Raw genomic sequence first — 24,088 nt, forward strand, 5'->3', positions numbered from 1 at the left:
ACATATCCCTATAGCATTTTCCAAGTAAAATACCATGTCAAACAAATAACAAAACCTAATGAAACAAAACCATTTTTACAGACTTTATTTTGAAAATAATGGCCAGATCATTCGTTCTCCTCGCTGCGCAGCCTTGCGTTGGGGTTTGTGATCTTGATGGCCAGCTGAGCTGCCCTCTCCACAATCACCTTCCTGTTCTTGGATGAGACGTTATGGGCGATCTCGGCACAGTGTGTCCTGCACAAGAACAAGGATTTTGCAATTTAAAAAGGAGCACAGTTTGATCATGTTAGAGACAATACATTGTTCCTGCATTCACATATTCCAAGTATGCGACTACTATTTAACAGATAACCAATAATACTGTTTGACATTCTTGATCCCTAACAAATTTATTATGCACAAATTAATGAACTGCAAAATAAGGTGTTGGAGGGGCGGTAGAACTTTTCAATTATTTGTTTGTTACTTTGCAAACGACTTTTCAATTTAAATCACGACGATCAATTAAGCATCTAGTTTGGAGGACAATCTAAAACTCAATATTGACCTTTACATGACCACCATCAATCGTTTATCGCAATTAAGTTTGGCTTCTCTTAAATATGGAAATAGCTTTTTGTTGATCCGTTATAGGATTCAATAACTATCCTGCATCTCAACAGGCTTCATTCACCTCGTGTTTTTGAGCCGTTATAGGATTCAATAATGTTGCTCATCTCAACAGGCTTCATTCACCTTGTGTTGTTTTTTTTAACATATTGTTGAATTTAAGTTCGCGCCAAAGTAGTAGACCTCGACATCTCGTTAATATTTTCACATCATTGTTAGTTTAAACTACTCAAGTATCAACCTGATACAAGGCTGCTCCCCACCAATTCCCTCTGCATTATCTGAAACCAACCTGCTCTGCCAGCAATCCAACAGTTGACGAGCCAGAGCTATTTTCATTAGACATAAAATGTACGCTAAACAGCGTAACCGCAGCGTTGCGTACAATCAATGTAGCCATAGGACCATGTTCCTACTATGGCTTTCTCGAAACATATTCTATAACAGTGCGGTCAGCTATAGACGTAGCCCAGGTCTGAGCCTGTGAGTGACGCCGTTGACGACGCTCCTTTCAGAAAACGGCTGTCACTAAGACGGTGTGCTGCACAAATTCAGTTTGCTTCCTTTGCATGCTGTTATGTTAAAACGATTATTTGGTAGTTTTGGCTTAATTAATTCATCGCAATGAAACAGTAAACTTGTTAATGAGTGTGCAAAACTCAAAATAAAGCACAATTAAATGAACCACAGTCTAACGCAGACTTGGTTAACTACTTCAAATCATAACACACGAGACCTGCAGCCTGTGATAACCTGTGCGAACGCGGTTGAAGCCTTGTGCCACATCACAGGAAGCCAAGCGTAGGCTACCAATATAAGCATCTCCCATGTAGCCTACACACACCAACAACTGCTGCCGTCATCAGGCAGTCCTTAGTAGGATAACAACTACTGCTATGTAGCCCTCCTTTCCCCGGTCTGCGAATCGATACGTACAGAAAGTATCACAGGTGACAGTTACGTTTGATTATATGTTAGATTAAATCAGTGTTGGATGGGGATTAACCATACACATTAGATAGATGGTGATTCAACCTAAAAAAAATGTCTCGGGGCATCCTGTCTACTTTAGCAAAGAGTTGGGTGTGATGTCTTCCTGTTTATCAGATCAAGTTCGTCTAGCGACAGTCTGCATTAGATAATGAGAATAGGAACACTCTAGCCTAAAAAAAAAAACAACTTACTTGTTGCTCATCATCAGAACTTCAAGCTCCTTGATGTTGTGCACAAGGAACTTCTTGAAGCCACTTGGCAGCATGTATTTCGTCTTGTTGTTGCTACCATAACCAATGTTTGGCATCAGCATCTGACCCTTGAACCGCCTGCGGACCCTGTTGTCAATACCCCTGGGTTTACGCCAGTTTTTCTGAAGGGAGAGAATTAAACATAGTCAGGCATCATTTGACAACTGGTTTCTATAGGCAGCACCTCAGAAATGGACTCTAGAAACCTAAAATATTGCTTGCATTGTGTATAGCGTAGAGATCCATACCGCGATCTTGACATATCGGTCGGACTGGTGGCGGATGAACTTCTTGGTCCGCTTCTTGACGATCTTAGGTTTTTGGAGTGGTCTCAGGGCTGCCATGGTGACTATGAGAAGAATAGTGGTTAATTAGACCCTAGTTGGAAGAGGTTGGCAAAATACTGGCAAGACTCATTCACAAAATAGTTTAGGGTTGGCATTGGCCCCGTCCAATAACATAAGCTAACGTTACAATGTAAATACGTAAATCGAAAAGAACGTGTCGGCCTAAACTAGGATTTAGTCAAATGCATGGGGGAAAACAAGTATTGATTGCCTGTGTGCGATGAGAATTTAAGACACATCTCCCTGCATCACCGGCAGACACATTCCCTTAATCCTTGGGTTAATTTATATGCGTGTAAAATTATAAATGAGCATGTACAGCTCAGCGCTCGTCAGCTAGCACATGCCCCCCCCCCCCGCTCGTTGCATTACTAGCTATGTTTACAGCTCATTGTATTCAAACACATGCAACCAAGAAGCGTAAGATTTGAAAAACATGTAAAAAAAAAAGGACTTTAATAACCAATTAGGTCTCGCTTTCAAACGACAGACCACGCTTTAGAGCAGGCCTTTAGCTTAAGCGTACAGAGAAATATGCGGTGACGCCGTCTTCTCGTTCCACTTTGAAGTTGTATCGACTGTAGGCTTATAATGAGAACAATTATCACGTAAGTCTTTCTCGTACTCGATTACATTCAATTTGCTAGTGATTTAAGTATGGATGAGGCCAATACAACTAAAGATGGACATAGATTGTGTCAACTCACCGGCCGAGTCAATCCAGAAAGGGACCCTTGCTACAGCGGAAGGAAAGAAAAGGACTTCCGTAGGTGTTACAAGGGCTTGTGGGTAGTGTATTTCTATTCAGAAAAATAACACAGCAAAGTTAAATGCAACCTCTTTAATTAAATGTATCGTATCGCATAACATACAAGCTTTATTGGGTTGTGTGTTGAATACAGTATTTGTGACTGTGCTTCCGTGATTTCCTTTTTATTTCTTTAATTGTATTAATGTTGCAAATACGCGCCTCCCCTTTGCAGTAGTGTTTCCAATGAAGGTTTCGTTTCCTGATGAATTCGAAGTGAACTACCACACATAAAGGTTGCAGTTAATAACTGTAATATATTATATAGCCTAACATATGCGTAAAGTAACCGATTGGAAAAAATAAGCCTTCAATGTTAAACGCGACGGATGTGTAGGGCTGGCCAACATCTGGAATCTAGAAATAATTAACTTGATGTCACGAGTCCTAGCTGTTATTACACCAGTATACTGCATTTGGTTTTCATTGAAGTTGTTATAAAAACCTAAGACACAACATGGCGTATCAAGCAATAGGGTAAGTCTGAAGTCCTTATTGAGGCACTTAAGTCCCACGAAATAGTTTGAAGCCTACATTAAAATATCTATTTTTTTTTATATTCGTTTGTAGACAAACACCTTCTGGATACCTCAACCCTGGATACTCAATATCATCCGAAGTCGGACCAGGTAAAACAATCTTTCAAATCGGTTTACAAAGCTGTATTCTGTCACCTTTTATTCTTACGTTTTCTTCCCTACTCCCTTTATACCCATGGATTATTGGTCTCGTTAAAAATATTGTTTAAAATGATTGGATCTTGCAATACCAATTTAAAACGTAGATGCCTATAGTGTAAGTTAGGCCAACACCCACACACTTAACTACGTGAGCGCAACTTTTACCGTGTTCCATAATGCGTCATTTTCGTTTAGCAGGTTTACCCAACCACTTGTGGGTTGTGAGTGGTTTAGATTATTCCTCAGTTGACTGATTGTGATAGAATTGTAGCTATTTTCGAACTGCTGCCGTAATTTATTCCAAACGCCGCTGTTTCATATTTACTCGGGTCATAGTTCACATTCCAGATTATGCCTACTCTTACATTGCTTACTGTATAGTTGATTGTACAACCTTTTGGAATTAATGCTCGATTGGAAAGTCAAGGTAAGTTCTCGCTGTCTTTACAGTTGTTTACAGAGCTACTCGGTTGTTATCTGTTGGTTTATAACACTGTGGGCATAGCGATATGGACAGCAAATAAACACCAAAGGCGCTTTCAATGAGTTGGCTTGTTAGTTTTATGCTGTGTAAGATTTGTGTGCTTTTTTCAATAATAAATGGGCGCACCCTGGTTTTTCCTGTTTCTTTCAGGGATGTCCGCCCCGCCCCTATCCGAAGGCCCGAGCGCGCCCACATTCAATATCGACTTCGACAACGTGCCTGGCTATGAAGGGACAGTGGCTGGAGGCGGAGGTAAAATGAGAAAGCCACAGTGGCGCTGGCTGTCACATTTTCTCGATAATCTCGTAGCATAAGTGTGTTCTTGACTATCTTTTTCTGTTCTGCTTTAGGTGGATTCCTTCCTCCTCCAATGCCCTCCTTCCCTAATCCCCCCCCACCACAGCCTGAACCCTCACAAGCACAATGGAAGTACGGTTACAAATACAATAAATAATAACTACATCACAACATTGGAAATTTAGAATGACATAAAGAGCTATGTTCATCGAAAGGGATTTGATCCAATTAATAATTTATTGTCTGCAGAGTATATTTCATAGTGATTTCTTGCTATCGACAGCATCCCGTCTATAAGTGAAGACACAGCCCGTGAGGCATTGGCCCTGTACGCCTCTAGTAAGTGCTGCTACAGCTCAGCCCCTGCAAAGGATGGTGTGATAACCAATATGGAAGCCTTCAACACATACAGGGTATGAATCAGGGCCAAGTCTGCTTATTGTATTCATATTGCTTTTAATTGTCAAATGAAGAGCATAACTTTAAGCCTGTTAATCTAAATACAGTTACTTCCTGCTGCCGTTTTTCCTTTTGTTTTTTGAAGTATCGCCTGGAAACCTTTACTGAGTCAAGATCCACAGAGTGGAGTCAGAAGCCCTACCATGGTGTGTACACTTGCCACTTGAGCTATTGCAGTCGTTATATGTGGCAAACTCTATACGATATATTTTATTTTTAATTGCACAATGGCTGTGACGTTTTTTGTTCAGGCGAACCTGTGGATGCCTTTACTCAACCCATCCCAGGACCCTGGGATATCATTTCTCAAGCCCCCACTCTCTTCAAGGATAGTAAACAGGTTATCAAGGTTCCCTACACCTCATCAATGAAGGTATGTTCTTATTTAGATGCTATAGGTGACACTCATATTTAGAGGGGGAAATAATAATTGATCCCTTATTCCTAATAAGAAACATTCATTTACAGAACTGCCATTACTGTATGGGTATGGGGAGAGTGGCTTGCAAACAATGCGCTGGAGCTGGCAATGTAAGTCAAAAGACATGCACACACTCTGAGGTTGTTTTAGGAAATGAGGAAATACTGAAACAAGCCTTTCCTGTCCCTTTATTTTCCTTCCTCTTTCTTCTCCTTTTCAGAAAGTCTGCTGGGTGTGCCATGGCTCTGGGAATAACCATGGAGATGAGCGTATTTGCCACCACTGCAATGGCAGAGGGAGAGAAAAGTGAATATGCAAATATGAATTATTTTATAAATTTGCAATAGCTGCATGGCATGTATCTTACATTTGAGCACATAGCAAGGCTTTCCAGAAGAGTTGGACAGTGAAAGTCGGACGCTATTTTATTGTGTTCCAGTTGCACCCCATGTCATGGCCAGGGATCGACAGAATGCTCAACGTGTCATGGACGACGCCAGCTGTTGGTCAACATCAACCTGACTGTGAAATGGTGCTTTATTGCTTTATAGCTTGTAATTCGTATGTCTGTTTTATTCAGTTAGTGTTCTGTTCTGTTAATATGGGTTTAAGGTTACTCATACCAATTTGAAATGTTCTACTCAGGACCAACAATTCCAGTGACTATATTGTGGAACAGTCAAGTGGTCTACTGTTGGAAAACCTGAACCAAGTAACTGGCAAGGAGCTTTTCAAAGATGCTCAGTACCTGGTAAGATAAATCGGATAGGTTTTGTTCATACAAGAGGATAATTTCTGTTCCATAGGAAAATGTATTGTAAATAAATAATTAGGTACAGTATAGCTAATATAGATGCATAGATATTATGGTATACTACCTAAATACTCTGAAGACATTTATTGTGAAATATATTTCCCTTTGTAACTAATCAGTAATGTACATTTTGAAAGGAAAAGTAAGGGCTACTTCTTCAGTAGGAAATCAATTTGATGTTGTGTGTAAACAATGGCAACATTAACTGAAATATGATTTTAGGTGTACCCTGTAATGGGGTTCCCTGACCTGAATGTGGTGAGTGCAGCAGAGCGCCTGATTCGGGAACACCAGACCACATACTCTGCAACATCTCGCATTCTACAGCAGGTGAACGACCCCCCCCCAACTTCCATTCATTTAGTCTCAAAATGACTTCTGTCTGTGTGTTTCTAATATGTATTTTTTGTATTTAATAGTTGTTGATGCTTAATTACTGCAGTGGAAACATGTATTTTATATATATGCCGCTAAATGTCTTAATTTTCTTTGTTTTCAGCGTCAAACTATTGAGTTGATCCCCATAACCAAGGTGACCTACAAATGGAAGGGGAAATCACACATTTACTTTGTTTACGGGAATGAGTTTAAAGTTAATGCTGACAATTACCCAGCTACTTGTTGCTGTACAATAATGTAACTTTACTGATATGTGTAAATGCTTTTGAACGTTTCAGACCACATAACTTACTATGCAGCGCATGGTACTAACTATGCAGGCTTTACTAACCACCACTGAAAACACAACTACTATATTTAAAATCATACACTCATCTCATATTATTTCAATCTGTTTCTAAAGGTAATTTTCGACAAGATTTTTTTGGCGATATATCTATGATTTTTATGTATCGATATGTTATAATAATACGTCTGTATGCGGTATGTTGAAGTGTATAATAAAATAGTTCAATACAAGTATTGCGCAATGTTTTTTTTTTTTGTCAACTGCCGCGTCATCAAAAGTAGACGGTCGCCAGTCAAATGACGTATGGAACGTGTTTGCAAAAAGGTGTATTGCTAAAGGATCATTGGTTTTCGCCATAATGAAAACACATTGTGCACAGGAAGCTACCATACACAAAATCAAGGTTTGGCTGTGAGACCTTCGTTAACAGTGAGATAACCACCCGGACGTGGCCGAGGGTTGTTTCATATTATTGAATAGAAGGGTTTGGTGATCGTGGGAAAGCTGAGTGGAGCAAGGTAAAGTTAGCTCATTTGCTATGTTTAGCTAGCTCTAACTGATTGTTGATGTAAATTAATATATATGTGCTGATCCAAGGGAGACGAAACTGTCACCATCATAACTCAGAATTTGTTGGTAGCGTATCATTTACGTTTCAACCAAAACGTCCCAGCGAAGTGCCAACATAGGGTCGCTATGAAGTTCCATTAGCTTTAGGAGTTTCACCTAACATTACTGCACAAAGCCTGCTACGAGCGACAACCAAACATATCGTTTTTCTGTCTAAATGTCTATCCGACAAATGCTGATGATATATTTCGACTGCCGACTTGTTGTTCACAAACAAGCTGCCAGTTTGACAGTTACAGCCCCTGGAGAGCTGCAGCAGCTGCTTCATGAGACTGAAGAGCCCGTCGTTTGAGGAAGTCATAGTCTTAAGATGCGCTCAACATTTGTTGTGTTTTTTTAAGTGCGTATGGTTATTAAGTGTGGTACATTAGTTAAACAGAGTTGTGTGAGTGGAAAGGTGTTTAACTGTTGGAGGAGTCCAATTATTTATTCAATCAATGTGTTAGGAAACGCTATGGCGTCTGCATCTGCCAGCGTGGATTCCAAGGCAGAGCTGACTGCTCTTTTGGAAAAGTGGGAGACCGAGCAGCAGTTCAGCACAGAGGAGCTGGTTGATATCCTCACAAAGTGAGTCGTTTGCACACAATATCACATTTCTATGCAGCTCTAGGCTTGTGAACTATTTGTGTACAAATGTTTTTGTGATACAATTGCAGAATCTCAGAGTTGGTAGAAAGAGAAACCGAGGAATACCACAAAGCAGATCCAGATCCCTTTGATGACCGACATCCTGGTACATTGAAATCTACGTGACACTAGATGGGCAATTAAACATTTTAGAAAGAAATGGTTTGAAGTGCTTTTGATTCATGTTTTTATCCTGTGGCCTTTTAGGGAGAGCTGATCCAGAATGTGTATTAGGACATCTACTTAAAATCCTGTTCAAGAATGATGATTTCATGAATGCTGTAAGACAAAGTTTAAACAATGTATAATCAGCCCTATTATGCTCTCATTATACTCCTCTAATATTTAAAATGTATTTTTTCTTCCCAGCTGGTCAATAGCTATGTGATGATTAGCAGAGAGCTTTCCCTTAACACAGCGGCCTGTCGTCTGCTGCAGAACATCATGCCTGGCCTGGAGACAGCTGTGGTTTTTCAAGAAAAGGTGTGGTATTCACCAAATCACTAAATATTCTTTGCCCATGACACATTCTATTGTGGTCCTTCACAAGACTGAGTTTGGGTTCTACCTTGGCTAGCATAAAGTGTTTCTAGTAGTTTGGGCTGTTCCGTTCTACATTTTCCTGCTTGTTTTGTTCTACAGGAGGGGATAGTTGAAAAGCTGTTCAATTGGGCACAGGAAGCTGAGCAGCCTCTTAGGATCTATGCCACTGGCCTTCTGGCTGGTGCCATGGAGAACCAGGACATCGCTGCCAACTATAGAGAGGAGAACTCTGTCCTGGTGAGACAGGGATTCTTTACTAGCGTTGGAATATAATTGTGTATAGTGTTGGTAACTATAGCCATTAGCCGTGCCCTTGTTTCTGCCCAGGTACCACTGATGCTGCAGCGGCTGCGGGAGCTCCAAGAGAAGGAAGCAGAGAGCAAGCAGGAGTTCAAGCGGCCCAGTCCCAGGAAGAGCCTGAGCCAGCCGCTGCTCCCTCTGGATGAGGAAGCCGTCGACGGGAGATTTGAGGACATGCCCTTCAGGTCAGGCAGAAACAGGGTGTCCCAGCGGCAGGAGGAGAAGGAGGAAGACCACGCAGCGGAAAAATCGTTATCTGCCGCCGTCGAGGTGGAAAAGGACGTGTCCTTCTATCTCAGCTCCCCTCACAGGACCAGCAGCCGCACCAACTCTATGGTGAAGACCATGATGAAGCCCATCTCTGCACCCGTCTCCGTGACGCACCAGGACATGCTGGATGGCAGCGGATACCTGAAGAGGAAGGCAGAGATGGAGGGCGGCAAGAAGGCCAAGCAGAAGCTCCATTACTCGCTGCCCGACCCGGAGAGGAACTTCAATGAGCTCTCCAATAGCAGCTGGTCTGAGATGAGCCCCTGGGTGATCGGCAACAACTACCATCTGTACCCACTTACCCCCGAGATAGAGCAGAGACTCATCCTACAATACCTCACACCCCTCGGCGAATACCAAGAGGTGAGGCCTGTTTTACCATGCGCTGTTAACCTAGGAGTGTGTGTGACTTCTGTTGGGCTTCGCAGTGTCATTTTTGGGTAATTTCAGTAGATTTTGGTAGGGCAATTTTATATGAATTGCACTCTGTTAACCCACCATTAGATGGCACTCTTCCTCCACTGATGTCAACAATGTAGGCAGGACTGCTACACCTTTTATACTCGCCTATTATAGTGTGCTTGTTGTTATTACAGACTGCTTGTTTCGTGGTAGCTCAGGAGATAGTAAGGTGCGGAAAGCCGTTCACAGACAAATAACAGAGCATCTATTCTCGGTGTTCAAAAACAAACAAAAAGCAAACATCCACAATTAACAAATTGATGACATTAATTTGGCTCCAGCATACTCAATTGCCTGTGATGTGTCAAACGATGTAAAGGATATTGAGCAGATAGAGTTGTCATACAGATATGTGAACTTTGATGGCTGTAGCTGCTGGATGTGGTTATGGCGGTTGATGTAAGATGATACGTTTTCACCAGCGATTTACAGAGAGGCACGCTCTCTCACTTCCCCTCCCTGAGAGAGTCCAAAGAAACACACAATCACATAAATGATGAGTGTACCGCATGCAATCGTCAAAATGCAAACTGCATTTGGGGATAGATTGTGTGATTTAAAAGAAAAAGAGGGAAAAAACTAATTTTTTTTGAAAAACACACAGAATTTGCAGGGCTCAAGGATTACATTTTCTACAGGTGGCATTGCTGCCACTTCCTTTTTTAATTTGGAGGCATCCTAAAAAACTGTTGTCACACCCCTTAATTAGACCTGAAAATGTCCCTTGTCACTTACCATCCATCTGCGTTCATCATTTGAACAGATTTGGTCACTTTAAATACGTTTTCAAATTACTATATTGCATTGGGGGTCTTTATCTATTTTTACTGCCAGCGCCTCGACATCTTTCCTCACGAACCAACTCTTCACGCTCTTCCTCATATATCAAATACTAACTAATAATTACAGTCTGCTAATGAGGTAATATAGCCTACTCCAATTGCGTTTTTTTTTTTATTTATTTCCATCTGTCTTCCAGAATAGTGCATACTATCCATAATATCGTTTCTTCACATGTTCTCGAATAGCGCTGTAGCTGCGGTGCAATTTCATTGAAACTTTGCACAATGTTTATGACACATGTATTATTTTTATGAGGTAAGCAGTGCGTCTTCATTGAAACTTAAGTGGGTCGTGTTTCAAATGAGCACTCACACCAGCGTTGCAATACAGCCGCGCTATAACTTCCAGCACTGAACAAAACCATAGCCGTTGGCTAGCTATATGTTTGATTTATTTCAACAACAATTTCTTTGTTTATCAATTTTACACAAATAAGGGAAGGACTCAAAGAAGTTTGCATAGTTCTGTGTTTTATTTCAGAGTAAGCAGTATTTTCTTCTCTTCATAAAAGTATGGTGTTGTCCTTTGTTATAACTGTTAAAAGGACTCTTTTGATGGTGAAGGTTGCAGACTCCTGGACTAGTGGATAATGTGCACGATTGCAGGTTAAAGCTGATATGTTTACGTTTGGTTTTCCTTCCCCCACAGCTGCTGGCTGTGTTCATGCAGATGGGCGCCCGTGAGCTCCTGATGCACTACATGGACCTGAAGCAAACCAACGACGTGCAGCTCACCTTCGAGGCACTCAAGGTGCGTGAACTCATGGAGCGGACCAACGCTTCTGATTGGCTCAGAGTCACCCCAGTGGGGCTCGGCGTGTCAAGCTTGTCTTCATTCTGTGTTGATGTTGTTATTTGTTGTTGCAGTACCTGGCGTCCCTTCTGCTGCACAAGAAGTTTGCAGCAGAGTTTGTTGCGCATGGGGGGGTGCAGAAGCTTCTAGAAATCCCTCGGCCGTCCATGGCGGCGACGGGAGTGTCTCTGTGTCTTTACTACTTGGCCTATAACCAGGACGCCATGGAAAGGGTACAACAAGTCACATCGCCTCGATACAATTCTTCTATTGAGTCCGCTGTGTCTTAGTTCCTGCTCATGTCGTTTGGCGTGCTCTCCTCCAAGGTGTGCATGCTGCCGCCCTCCATCCTGTCGGACGTGGTGGGCTACACCTTGTGGCTGCTGGAGTGTTCCCACGCGTCGGGCTGCTGCCACGCCACCATGTTCTTCTCAATCTCCTTCTCCTTCCGGGCCGTCCTGGAGCTCTTCGACCGGCAGGACGGCCTCCGGCGCCTGGTCAACCTGGTAGGTCGCCTGTGTTGGTTCTAGACCGTGGTTTTCCCGGTCAGGACCTCTTGGAACATAGGTTTCCTGCAGTCGTACAACAGGGAGAGGTTGATCAATAGTGACTGATTTCACATTGCTCACCGCAAGTTTTATTTTTGTTACACGTCATAACGTGCGTCACAGGGATCAGCGAGGGTAGGAATTGGAGAAGGACAAAGAAAATCATTGTCTAATAAATGTTATCCAGATTACTCGGTTATAGCTTCCTGCCCATCCCCTCTCAAGAATGGTGGCTCAATAACAAGGATGACGTCAAAGAATGTGAGTTAAAGGAAACAGAGTACTTTTTTAATGCTTTTTTTATGTTTTAAGATAAGTACACTGGAAATCCTGAACCACGAAGACCAGGGGGAGCTGCTGAGTGACGATGAGATCTTCTCTAGCCGGCAGACGGCCAAGCACACCTGCATGGCCCTGCGCAGGTACTTCGAGGCCCACCTGGCCATCAAGGTGGAGCACGTCAAGCAGTCCCTGCAGCGCACAGAAGGGGGCGCCCCTGTCCACTCCCAGCCTTACTACAAGGTAAATAGAGGGGGAAGTGTGTGTGTGTCAGTGTTTGTGTAATATGCACATTATTTCATGTAGATGCTTACTTTAAGGCTATATGGATCCAGCTTAAGGGCCTCATCTCAAAACTCATGCTAGGTTTTTTAAGAAAACTTCTGTTTTCGAGGCTGGGTGTGGCAGGGAGAGGTAGGGGGAGGACTATATTCTTCAAATTTGATGCCGGGGTTAGCCTGATCTGGCTAATTTAGCACATTGTACTTTTGAGCCTTCCTTACCTGTGAATGCTGCCTTATCCCGTTATCATTTGGTGACATTCATATAATGCTTCAATATTCACCATCCATACAGTCTCAGACTTTAGACTAACATCTATTGTGATGAACCAATGTGATTTGGCTGACCATCGATTGGAAGGGACTTAAAAACATTTCAGTTTCAAAAAATAAAACAACCAAATGACTACTAGGCAAAAACCGATCTGAATCCAGACTACCCTCCGGCTTTAGATGAGATAACGGGACCTGTTGGCTTAAGCGATGATGCCAAGGCGGTGTACACCGATTGCAAGATTCTACAATACGCATATCTACAGCACTATGACCGTAGTGATGTCGCAGATGATCGGATGTCTCATTTCAAATACAAACTAACCATTTCCCATAGCCATTACAAAGCAAGCTAAGTTGTCCTGACCAGACACCAACCGTCCTGCCACAGTACCTGTAGGGGTCCTTACACAAAGTGTCTGTAAAGGTTTTAAGTCATGTCTATGAGGTAGACTGGCCTTCTCGAGCCGCCATCATGCCATTCTGAAATGAGCCCCTCTCCCAGTCTGGTAGAATATCTCCGTAATAGTACCGGTAACCCTGGGCAGCTCCACCCATTGCGCCTGCTGGTTTCCAGCGCGGGCGCCGGGCATTCTCCCGCCATAAGTTTGACATGAGCAGTGTCAGACTTCTGGCTCCGAGATGACCCCCTCCAGATACATCACTGCATTATAATAGAACATGGGACCCGATGTTTCCCCTCTCCTCCAAGGCGGTGAGCTACACCCACGAGCAGGTGGTGGAGATGATGGAGTTCCTCATCGAGTATGGCCCGCTGCGGCTCTACTGGGAGCCCGCCGAGGTCTTCCACAGGCTCTCCTGCGTGCAGCTCCTCCTGCAGCTCATATCCATCGCCTGTAACTGGAAGACCTACTACGGCAGGTACAGGCCCTGCCAAACAGCCTCCAGCTGCACCACAGAAACGCACTGTAGTCTCCTCTGTTTTCCTCTTCATTTTCTGGATGTTGTATCCAAAGTATCTAACATTACACGGTGTGCAGGGTGATGTAGTGGTGAGGGTGTTTCGTAAGGGACTGGGTTTGAACCCCAATGTCTGTGTAACTCTGTGTGTACCAGACAGGCTCTGGGATTCCCTTTGGGGAATTTTATTTTAAGGTTCATGCAGGAGCGCTACAGTAGCTCTTAATCACATTAGGTATTACACCCAAACCCAAAATAACAACAGCAGACGAATCAGATCATGTATCAAAAGTTTTCAATGTATACCCATCTAAACCAGAAGGTATCAGGAAAATGATCAATAAAATATGGATGGGAATTTGTAATTTATACGTTTGTTTTATGTACTATCAAGGTAAGTCATGATATTCTATTAAGCAGAATAAAATTAAATAAAAAAGAATAAACTGTTAGAATTTGATTGAAGGCAATAAATCATATATTTTTAAGGTGTGGTGTATAATATGAAATATAAGTGCAGCTCTTAAAATATCACTTATAGATTGTACGGAATATAATTTGAAATATCAATGCATGTTTTAAAGTACCACTAGTTGAACATGTGGCGTGTAATATGAAATATCAATGCAAATTATCAAATTCTACCTGAACTGTTGTACAATGCTGTACAACATGTAATTCAGTTCACTTCAGATAATATAATTTAACCTAACTTGTAGCATATGTGCTGTACAACATGTAATTCTGTTCAATTCCGATCATCTAACCCTATGTTGGATCCATCAACCCCAAAAGAAAAATATAAATGTCCTATGAGATCTCAAATAAAAAAAGTTCTGGGTGTTTCAATACAAAAATTCCGATCACAGATTAGAAAAAGACATTTCCTGCCATGCTCCAGTGGGAAGATCAGTCCGTGGAAAGATTGGGCTACACTCAAGGGAAACCTGTCAGTCAATGCAACCCATGCATGCTTACAGTAGACGGACAGCCCTCAGAATCCACGTCGATGCATGGCAAAAACCAGCCAGGATAAGTTAAAAATAAATCCATACAGTTCTTCTTGGAAATCTTCCAGATGTCAATCACTACTTATTGTTTACTCTTTAAATTCTGTGATTCTAAGTGTCAGTTCTACTCATAAGGGTCTAAGGGATAGTCTAGCAATACCCAACTAACATTACCAGTTATTATTATAAATTATTTTTAATGTTTATTGGATGTGGACAAAGCAATTACATTGGACAAACTAGATGCATTGTTTGAATGTTTTGGCACATGTGCTAAATCGCAACCCTTGTCAACAGGCCGTTTTTAGAAAAGATAGAACCATTAAAAAAGACAGAAGGGAAAGAGGAAAACCAAACAAAAAATAGAAAAAAATGCATCTAAAAAAGTCACTGTCACGTGTCTGCCTAATGCTGGAAGAATACTACAATCAAATACTACTAATGCATATGTTCTTAGCATGGGTGGTGCAAGTTGGAATCCAACACCTAACCCTGTCAATGTTAATAATTCAGGCTCTACCATTTGATTTTTATGTATTTCCTTCCATAGGAGTGACACAGTCCGGTACGCCCTTGACATTCTCAGCATGCTGACTGTCGTCCCCAAGATCCAGCTGTTATTGGCTGACGCCGTCGCTGTTCTCGCTGAGGGGGGGGCCAGTGTGTCTACTGTCGGTATGTGTTAAGAAGCACGCAATACTCTCACTGCTCTCCATTTCCTGCTTGATAAGTGAGATCATGGTTGTCGACGTGTAATGTGCAGTATATTGCAGTGACTTAATAAATTGCATCTTCCTTAGGAATGCTTTTTTCGGCACTCTACATTCTAAATGCCTTCTGATTACAGTTCAGTTCATAGGTTATACTTGTTACTGGCAGATACATAATCAACTATGCAAAATATCTTTCACTTTCAACCATTTTCTTATAAATAATACTGGAGATCTTCCCTGGAAAATGTAACTGCATCTATATTCTTTAACCAGATTGTATCCATACGCGTTACCATTTAGCGTACCACCTGTACTGACTTTTGACCCTCTGACCTCAGGGATGAGCATCGTCCTGATGGTGGCCGAGGGCGAGGTGTTTGTCAACGACGCCGAGATCCAGAAGTCTGCCCTGCAGGTGGTCATCAACTGTGTCTGCGCTCCGGACAAGCGCATCTCCAGCATCGGCAAGTTCATCGCCGGCAGCGCACGGCGGCGCCTCCCGCAGCAGACCAAGTCCAGCGAGAGCGTCCTCACCAAGATGTGGAACGTGGTGCAGTCCAACAACGGCATCAAGGTGCTGGCACCCTCTATGGACACACGGCACCCCTCAGTACAGCAGGCCGTGTCTTTGTGGTCGGGGCTAACCTCTCCTGCTTCCCTTTCTGTCGTCTTTGGATCGTAGGTACTCCTGTCCTTGCTCATGGTGAAGATGCCCATCACGGACGCGGACCAGATCAGAGCCCTGGCCTGTAAGGCCCTGGTGGGCCTGTCGCGCTCCACCTCGGTGCGGCAGATCATCAGCAAGCTGCCCCTGTTCAGCAGCGGACACATCCAGCAGCTCATGAAGGAGCCCGTGCTGCAGGACAAGCGCAACGAGCACGTCAAGTTCTGCAAGTTTGCGGCGGAGCTGATCGAGCGGATCTCCGGCAAGCCCCTCCTGATCGGCACCGACGTGTCGCTGGCCTGGCTGCAGAGGGCCAACGTGGTGGCCCAGTCGCGCATCTCCTTCCCCGAGAAGGAGCTGCTGCTGCTCATCCGCAACCACCTGGTGGCCAAGGGCCTGAGCGGCACGGCCAACACCCTGACCAAAGAGGCCGACCTCCCCATGGCCATCCTCTGCCACCTGGCCCACCCGACGTCCGCCATCCCCCCCGTCACCCCCCAGCCCGCCGCCGCCGCCTCGTCCGTCGCCACCCTGCCCCGCGCGCCGCGGCTGGCCAACGGCGTCCCGGCGCGGCACGCCTCCACCACCATGTCGGTGCAGACGCAGACCCGCCCCTCGGCGTCGCAGCTCACGGCCGCCGCCTCGCCCGTCTTCCCCTCCACGTCCGCCCTCGGCCACACCAACGGCTCGCCGCTGCCCGGGCGCATCGCCTTCACCCGGGAGCGCGTGCCCGGCGCGCCCAGCTGCAAGAAGCCCCGGGTGCTGCGGCAGAAGTCGGACCACGGCGCCTTCAGCCAGAGCCCGGCCATGAAGAAGCAGCTGGACCGCCACCTGCCCTCGCCGCCGGCGCTGGACAGCATCATCACCGAGTACCTCAGGGAGCAGCACGCGCGCTGCAAGAACCCCGTGGCCACGTGCCCGCCATTCTCCCTCTTCACGCCGCACCAGTGCCCCGAGCCCAAGCAGCGGCGGCAGGCGCCCACTAACTTTACGTCGCGGCACACGCGGAGGGTCATCTACCCCAAGTACGGCGGCGTGGACGGGGGCTGCTTCGACCGGCACCTGGTGTTCAGCAGGTAGGGCTTATCCGGGGCGGCCGTAAGGGAACGAGGCGGCTAATTGTTGATTGTCGTTGAGTAGTCTTGAGTTTGTTTTTATTTTTCGGTCAGAAAGTCCTTCAGCCTTTTTATATGCAATATGATATCCATAATCGATCTCAATGTGCCATAATAAGTGTGAACAAGAATCGTGTGTTCTCGGTTGTTTGTCTGAATAATGAATGCCAGAGTGTTAGACCATCGCCCGCACCACCAGAGTTAATCTGTTTTGGCCTATCCGGGGGGGGGGGGGGGGGGGGGGGAATTGTATTTACATGCTTGTTGATGTGTATATAAACCGTGCGACCTGCTGATTGTGCAGGTGTCTGCATTATAGGGCTGTCACTTCTAATAATCCCAGAATAATCGACCATTTAAACCATCATTAGCTAGAGCCCTGTTTTGCATCTCTCCACAGGCATCTGGAAAAAGCAGTTGAGTGCTCGTCCCTCGGGACTTAATCAGGCTAAAGACTCCTACTTTCGCACGAGTACGATTCTCAGATAGATAGCTAGTAGTTAGTTAGTTGGTTAGTCAGCACAGCCTTGGTTGGACTATAACTGTGTTGTTGTGTGTTTGTTTATCCTAAGGTTCCGACCCATCTCGGTGTTCCGGCAGGCGGACGAGGACCAGAGCGGCTTCATGTGCTGCGCCTTCTCGGCCCGGGAGCGCTTCCTGATGCTGGGCACGTGCACGGGCCAGCTCAAGCTGTACAACGTGTTCACGGGCCAGGAGGAGGCCAGCTACAACTGTCACAACTCGGTCATCACCAACCTGGAGCCCTCCCGGGTGGGTGTGGAAGGAGAGGCACTGCGTTTTCTGCTCCGTCATTATCACTATTGTGTCTCTAAGGGGTGGGACTCATTCAGTGTCTCACTGTTATTGGATTCTTGGGGTCATTATTTTATCGATGCTGGATTCAGTTCATTGGGGGCAGGATCTTATTCAGTCCGCTGTGCGCCAAGAAAGGCGGTGTGGCAAATTATAGCATGGAAGCAGAGTAAAGTGTATATTAGATCATGTAGGATTTACATTTGAAAAAGTTCAGATGGCTGATAAAGTAAACAAACAAAGGCAAACCTAAGAACAAAAGAAAGATCTCCAGGGTGTCGTACATCCATTCAGAAATCATAGAAGATTCGATTCTCGAGTCTTCTCCTACATCTCTAGTGTCTCTTGTCTAATTCAGCTCCTTGTTTGTTTGTCGTCACAATAGGACGGCTCTCTCTTGTTGACCTCGGCCTCATGGAGCTACCCTCGCTCGGCACTCTGGGGGATGAAGTCTGTGTTCATCATGAAGTAAGTGACGACTAGGACAACTGCTACTACAACAGCATCTATTGTCGGCTGTTTAATTCATGAGGTGCTACAGTTTTCATCTAAACAGGACTTAGTAAATGAATAGGGAGGCAATTGTGGTGGAGTTTTTTTAGTTTATGGCGTGAAGAAAACTTGAAGGTGTTAGCAGACTGTTAACGCTCTGCGTGAGGAGGGGAATGTTTACAGAAGACAATGGCCACATCTCAACTTCCTGTTGTTTTCACAGGAGTAATAATAATCCTAGAGTTGGAATCGACATGGTGGTTAAACTATAGCATCCTTGTGTATAGAAATCATGCATGTTTCAAATGTACTGTGTATGGACAACGGATATTTGTGAAATGCTGTAATTTATTCAAATGTGTAATCCAGATTTTCTTATTGTATTTAGACATTCCTTCTCGAATGACCATTACGTGGAGTTCAGCAAGCTGTCTCAAGACCGAGTCATCGGCACTAAGGAGCATGTGGCACATGTACGTTTTCCGCACTACGTCCCAACCATGGCAAAGTTGAATGTGTTTGAGTGTGGTTTGAATCCTGATGTTCGCTTGTCAGGTCAACCATGGCAAACATATTCATACTGTAATGAGAAACCTCAGTCAACACTAGTTGGAAGGACAGAATACTGCTGAGGGTGTTCAACTCCAAGCCGAAAGGTTCTTCCCCATGTCATCATTCTTGCCTCTTTTAGCAAGGTGCCTAACCTGCTGCCTTGCTCCTCAGTGACCAAGCGTCTGAATTCACTGTACGTTTTCTTCTGAATAATGTACTCACTGTATGTCGCTTTTGATAAAAGCGCCTGCTAAATGCCCTTATGGTAAATGTAAGTCCCATTGAATGAAAGAGAAATCCAGAGTTCTCGCGAGAGCACGATTTTGAATTTCCTCAGCGAATCACTATGGGAACAAGCAATACACTCACTCCCCGATTCCCCTGGCCCAGAATATTAACCAATCACATCGCTGTATTTGATATAGGCGGGCCAAAAGCGTTGCTGTTTTACCAGCCGGATACGGCAAGAGTCTTATTTATTGGTTAGCTCCGCTTGTCTGGATACGTCAACCCTTGTATTCTTCTAATTGGTCGTAGTGTTATCCAATTGCGTGCAGTGACATTTGCCAGACCTTACAGCTTTCTAGATGTGGGTCTGGATTTCCAGGCTACGAAAGAGTCTTGCTAAATAACCCACGTTATTCTAAACCCCCTCCTCCGGGGGGGCAGCTCTACGACATCCAGACGGGCCAGAACATCCTGACGCTCAACAACCCCGACCTGGCCAACAACTACAAGAGGAACTGCGCCACCTTCAACCCCACCGACGACCTGGTGCTCAACGACGGCGTGCTCTGGGACGTCCGCTCGGCCCAGGCCATCCACAAGTTCGACAAGTTCAACATGAACATCAGCGGCGTCTTCCACCCCAACTGCCTGGAGGTGGTCATCAACACGGAGATCGTATCCTTGGTGACCGTCTGACCGCAGTCGGGTGTACAGGACGTACGGTTGTCTGCCTCTCGATCACCGGGGACAGTTGTTGTGGCTTTGCTAAACACGGGTGATTGCGTTGTACGGTAGCCATGGTAACTAATGTCATCCATCTCAATCAGGGGAAAAAGTAGAAAGAGTGAGAATGCCTTTTCTAGCGTTACAACCAGAACGCACGAATGGTACATCTTTAGAGAGATGTCAAATGCATATATATATTTATATATATCATCCTAAATGTTGAATCAATGCACGCTGAATCATCCAAAATATTCTCTAGCTTCCCCTGCTGGCTAATAATAGAACAAACTAAGCAGAGAAGGCATCATTCACATCCAATCAGCGACAAGTTTATTGTGGTGATATAATTTCTATGAATCACATTTAGTTTGAGTGAGTTGATATTATTTTAGGTTTTCGCCTCTTCATTTTTATTTGAATAATCACTGTTTATGGCGTTTTTCACTAGAGGATCGAAAAATAAGGGATGAGATTTAAGTTTACTGAATTCATTTCCCTCATTCATATCTAAATAAACCAAGTGCCATATTATTAGAAAATCGACGATACCAAATCCAAATGAAATTTATAAAAAAAAAGAGAAATCCTCCTTATGGCTTAATGAATCAATTTCATTTGCAATTGCATAATGCGAAAGGGGGGAAATACGGTTGTTCCTTAATGAAGGATTCAGTGGGACCTCCGGACCTTCCACCTGCTCCACACAGTCCCAGCGCTAGACCAGTGCCGGATAGTGTTCAACAACAACGGCACTGTCATCTATGGAGGTAACCTCGCATGAGGACAGGAGGGATTCAATCCTGCAAACCCTTCACTTGGCACCCAATTGTTTTTAGTTGGAAAGCAGTTGGATAGAGCTTAAGATTGTGTGTGTGTGTGTGTATGTGCGAGTCCGTGTGTGAGTGATATACATGCAAAACTGACGACTGTTTAGGTGTGGGTACCACAGTCTAGGTGAAACCATGGTGACAGAAGGCTCAGTGCTGGCTTGGCAGCAGAGGGAGCCAGATGGTTCACCAAACCAGGATGGAGACGGTGTGTGTGTTTGGGTGTGTGCATGTATGTATGTGTGTGTGTGTGTGTGTGTGTGTGTGTGTGTGTGTGGTGCTTATAGTGGCCCTGACCAGTCCTAGAACCGGCGCCTTGGGGTGGCCACTGCTGCCACAGACCACCTAGCGGCTAACGACTGACTGCCCTGGCTAGCATCACCTTCACACAACCTGTGGTCCTTGGAGTCACCGTTGGGTGCTGTGTGTCTGTGCCTTCTCAGCCATGTTGCAGGCGGATGACGAGGACGATATAATGGAGATGCAGGTGAAAACGCCGTTCGGCTCCTCGTTCAGGACCTTCAATGCCACCGACTACAAACCGATCGGTAAGAAGCGCCTGGGCCACAGAGGAGAGACAACACTCCGTAGCAGTATTTGTTCATTTTGGGAACATGACTCCATTATGACCAATAACTCCTATTTTGTAACATCTTTCACAGCCACAATTGATGTGAAGAGGAATATATTTGACCTTTGCACGGACACAAAGGACTGCTACTTGGCCGTGATTGAGGTGAGAACAGTATTTATATCAGCACTGATGCATATTTATTTATACATCACTGCTGTGATCACAACAATCTCTCTGCGCTCGGTTCCACAGAACCAAGACTCTGTCAACACGGACACGGTGTGTAGGCTGTACGAGGTCGGGCGGCAGAGGCTGGCGGAGGAAGAGGAGGAGGACGAGGAAGATCAGGTACACTCTCCTCCCTCCCTCTAGACCATTTATTTGTGTTTGGTCGTATGTCGGTGCCTTCAGCCTGTCCAGCGATGGATCCCGTCGGAGCCGGCAGATCCCACTCCCATCAAACCGCGTGACGTTTCTATTGGCTCCCGAAGGAGGCCCTGCACCCGATTGGTACCCAGGTCCAGACGTGTTTGTTTTACAGACCCCTCCCCTCACTGTTTCCTCCTTTTTTGCATTTTCCGGGCAAGGAGGAAGACGACGACGACGACGACGACGACTCGGACGACGACGGCGACACGGACCCCCTGGTGGCTGAGCTGGAGAACGACGAGGAGGAGGACGGGGAGGAGGACGCCAACGACGAGTTCTCGCCCTCCGACGACGAGGAGGTGGCTCGACTTGTCGGGGACGGCGACGAGGAGGAAGAGGACGAGGACGAGGACGACTCCGACTTCGATCAGGGAGGGGAGAACGGTGAGTGTGTTATCGGCGCTTGTGTTGTCGACGGTTACTGCGAGTTGAGCAGAGATGTTCTTGTGTCAGTTGTGTAAAAGTTTTGACTGATTTACAGGGGGAAGCACAAAGGGGGGGAGGGGGGGGAGTCTGCCATCACAAGTAGTCCTAATTTGAAGTCTGGTTGTTTTTCCACCCAACAGACTCCGACCTGGAGGATGACATCATGTTGTCCCTGAACGAGTGATGAGGGACCCCCCCCCCCCCCCCCCCACCACTGGGACGGAGGTCCTCGGACAGAACGCCAGGCGGCGTAGGGACAGAATGCCAGCACGTGTGGGACCGAACGCCAGGATGTGTTTGGGGCCCTGATTAAGCAGGAGGGGGGCGGGGTTTATACCAAACGAAGGTTGATGTCAAGTATTAGCTGCCACTGAAACCCTGATAGGTGTCTGCACTTCAAGAACTCTTCAAGACTTCTACAGAGAAGACCAGGGGCCAAGATCAAAGAGAAAAACAAAAAAATATCATCATTCTGGGCAGTAACATGGTTGGGTACATGACACACTTTCAGTTTGGGATGTGAAATAGTCCATTTGCAAATACATTGAGAAAAAAGTTGCACATTTGTATTCAACATCATTTTATGTGGCATCAGCACAGCTCTTTCAGGTGAGCATTCAACGACTCGCATTCGACTAGACCTTGTCTGTTTGAACACAGATGGGTAGGGGTCAGTGACATTGCCTTTTGTGTGCTATCCTGTGAGATTTACCACACGGTGTACTCGTGCGACAATGCGTTAGCAATGTCGTAAGAGTGGACTAGGTACCGTACTAGGTACTCATACCTAGTCCACCTCTAGACTGAACTCCCACACCCATAAGTTTGCCATAAAAAAACGTTCATTAAAATGAACTGCACCTTGGTGCCACCCTGTAGCAATAGCCTCTAGATTTGTTTGTAATTGAAATATAGTAACACACGTGCGGCTCTTTCTAAAACGTGCCATCAGTTTTGACGCGTTGAGCGTTCAAAACAATTCGCTCTATTGTACCTGAATCGTCAGAACCCTGACATGTCAAGGCCTTAACTATTTCTCTCCCAGTGTCAAACCAGAGCCCCCTTCAAAGTAGCCATGTTTGATTTGGAGTCATTGGTCACAATTCTTGAATTACCCAAGGGCCTAGTGCCTTTGAGCATCGGTCCTGTTTAACACACGCATACATAGGTCCCAGTTGGTACATCCCTGGACTGAAGGTTTAGTATGAACATTTTTGGGGTGGGTCTACAGTTTGTTTGGTATGATAGGAAAGCACCTTTTCACATAGTTCTGTTTTAGCTTTGAATGCCTCGGGCCTTGTTTACTGGGTATAATATAATGGAGTGGTATGGATTGTTTGCGTTATCCCTTTGGATAGCTGAACTATACAGGTGTGACAACAAAGGCTTTAATTGCAAACTTTGATTGAATGTTGTTGACATTTTTTTAGATTGTTTCTGTACAGCTTGTATGTATCTAAAGTATTTTTACAATAAATAAAAGGCAAACATTATCCGGTTGTCCATCAGACTGTACTGTCTTATTGTCTTCTCGTCAGTTTCCTTGGCAGCATGTACCATATCTTAATGCCACATTTTACATCAATTGGCATTTAGATTTTCTTTGATTCTCATGATTTTAGTTACAATAACCAAATTTAGATGACTCAAAAACAGCCAGAAATATATTATGTGTGTGATTACATGTTTATGTACATGCACTACCGTGCATGCTCATTTTCACAGACAATGCAACTTTCAACAATAGAGCAGGAAGAATGCTTGGTGATGGTTAGTGCGCGTGTCAAATAGATGATTGACAAGAAGGCATGGCTGTTATTAACTCTGCCTGTTATTAACTGATCAGCACTCACAGAGCAAGACAACCCATCCTTAAAATGCATTTCAAATTGTCAC

General features: G+C 44.8%; 3 protein-coding genes across 4 annotated transcripts; 2 read left to right on the forward strand and 1 right to left on the reverse strand.

The window, feature by feature from the left end:
- Positions 1-69: 69 nt before the first annotated feature.
- Positions 70-3,019, reverse strand: rpl32 (ribosomal protein L32). Its single transcript, XM_056589697.1, has 4 exons — positions 2,911-3,019; positions 2,105-2,205; positions 1,797-1,978; positions 70-237 (listed from the first exon to the last, which is right to left on the reverse strand). Exons 2-4 carry the CDS (start codon positions 2,198-2,200, stop codon positions 108-110), a joined length of 408 nt encoding a protein of 135 aa, XP_056445672.1. The 5' UTR covers positions 2,201-2,205; positions 2,911-3,019; the 3' UTR covers positions 70-107.
- A 187-nt stretch (positions 3,020-3,206) lies between these two features.
- On the forward strand, positions 3,207-7,060 carry ssuh2rs1 (ssu-2 homolog, related sequence 1). Of its 2 annotated transcripts, none has more exons than XM_056589694.1 (13): positions 3,207-3,488; positions 3,582-3,640; positions 4,326-4,427; positions 4,526-4,604; positions 4,756-4,885; positions 5,017-5,077; positions 5,183-5,304; positions 5,400-5,462; positions 5,573-5,658; positions 5,792-5,884; positions 5,998-6,103; positions 6,389-6,496; positions 6,666-7,060. In XM_056589694.1, the coding sequence occupies exons 1-13, from the start codon at positions 3,469-3,471 to the stop codon at positions 6,804-6,806; spliced, it is 1,170 nt and encodes a 389-aa protein (XP_056445669.1). In that variant the 5' UTR covers positions 3,207-3,468; the 3' UTR covers positions 6,807-7,060. The 2 variants fall into 2 exon arrangements, with proteins under 2 accessions (XP_056445669.1, XP_056445671.1); XM_056589696.1 differs by having other exon boundaries at positions 3,582-4,118; positions 6,666-7,058.
- A 72-nt stretch (positions 7,061-7,132) lies between these two features.
- Positions 7,133-23,826, forward strand: LOC130381906 (DDB1- and CUL4-associated factor 1-like). Its single transcript, XM_056589687.1, has 25 exons — positions 7,133-7,372; positions 7,931-8,051; positions 8,141-8,217; positions 8,319-8,392; positions 8,481-8,594; positions 8,754-8,891; positions 8,982-9,587; positions 11,178-11,279; positions 11,396-11,554; positions 11,648-11,827; positions 12,182-12,391; positions 13,415-13,584; positions 15,184-15,308; positions 15,685-15,920; positions 16,029-17,086; positions 17,698-17,896; positions 18,324-18,406; positions 18,819-18,903; positions 19,652-19,885; positions 20,610-20,703; positions 21,207-21,311; positions 21,426-21,499; positions 21,590-21,685; positions 21,925-22,150; positions 22,333-23,826. The coding sequence occupies exons 2-25, from the start codon at positions 7,939-7,941 to the stop codon at positions 22,374-22,376; spliced, it is 4,602 nt and encodes a 1,533-aa protein (XP_056445662.1). The 5' UTR covers positions 7,133-7,372; positions 7,931-7,938; the 3' UTR covers positions 22,377-23,826.
- The last annotated feature ends 262 nt before the right edge of the window (positions 23,827-24,088 follow it).

The sequence above is a fragment of the Gadus chalcogrammus genome, chromosome 1, assembly GCF_026213295.1.
Source record: "Gadus chalcogrammus isolate NIFS_2021 chromosome 1, NIFS_Gcha_1.0, whole genome shotgun sequence".
In the NCBI taxonomy this organism is placed as follows: Eukaryota; Metazoa; Chordata; class Actinopteri; order Gadiformes; family Gadidae; genus Gadus; species Gadus chalcogrammus.

Bases quoted from the DNA above. Each gene is read 5' to 3' on its own strand.
- LOC130381906 (XM_056589687.1), top strand. From the start codon at position 7,939: ATGGCGTCTGCATCTGCCAGCGTGGATTCCAAGGCAGAGCTGACTGCT. The intron at 8,218-8,318 runs GTACATTGAAAT...GTGGCCTTTTAG, and splicing joins CTTTGATGACCGACATCCTG to GGAGAGCTGATCCAGAATGT. The intron at 17,897-18,323 runs GTGGGTGTGGAA...TCGTCACAATAG, and splicing joins CCAACCTGGAGCCCTCCCGG to GACGGCTCTCTCTTGTTGAC.
- ssuh2rs1 (XM_056589694.1), top strand. From the start codon at position 3,469: ATGGCGTATCAAGCAATAGG. The intron at 5,659-5,791 runs GTGAATATGCAA...ATTGTGTTCCAG, and splicing joins AATGGCAGAGGGAGAGAAAA to TTGCACCCCATGTCATGGCC. The intron at 6,104-6,388 runs GTAAGATAAATC...ATATGATTTTAG, and splicing joins TCAAAGATGCTCAGTACCTG to GTGTACCCTGTAATGGGGTT.
- rpl32 (XM_056589697.1), bottom strand. From the start codon at position 2,200: ATGGCAGCCCTGAGACCACTCCAAAAACCTAAGATCGTCAAGAAGCGG. The intron at 1,979-2,104 runs GTATGGATCTCT...CTCTCCCTTCAG, and splicing joins ACCGATATGTCAAGATCGCG to AAAAACTGGCGTAAACCCAG. The intron at 238-1,796 runs GTAAGTTGTTTT...GTTCTTGTGCAG, and splicing joins GTTCTGATGATGAGCAACAA to GACACACTGTGCCGAGATCG.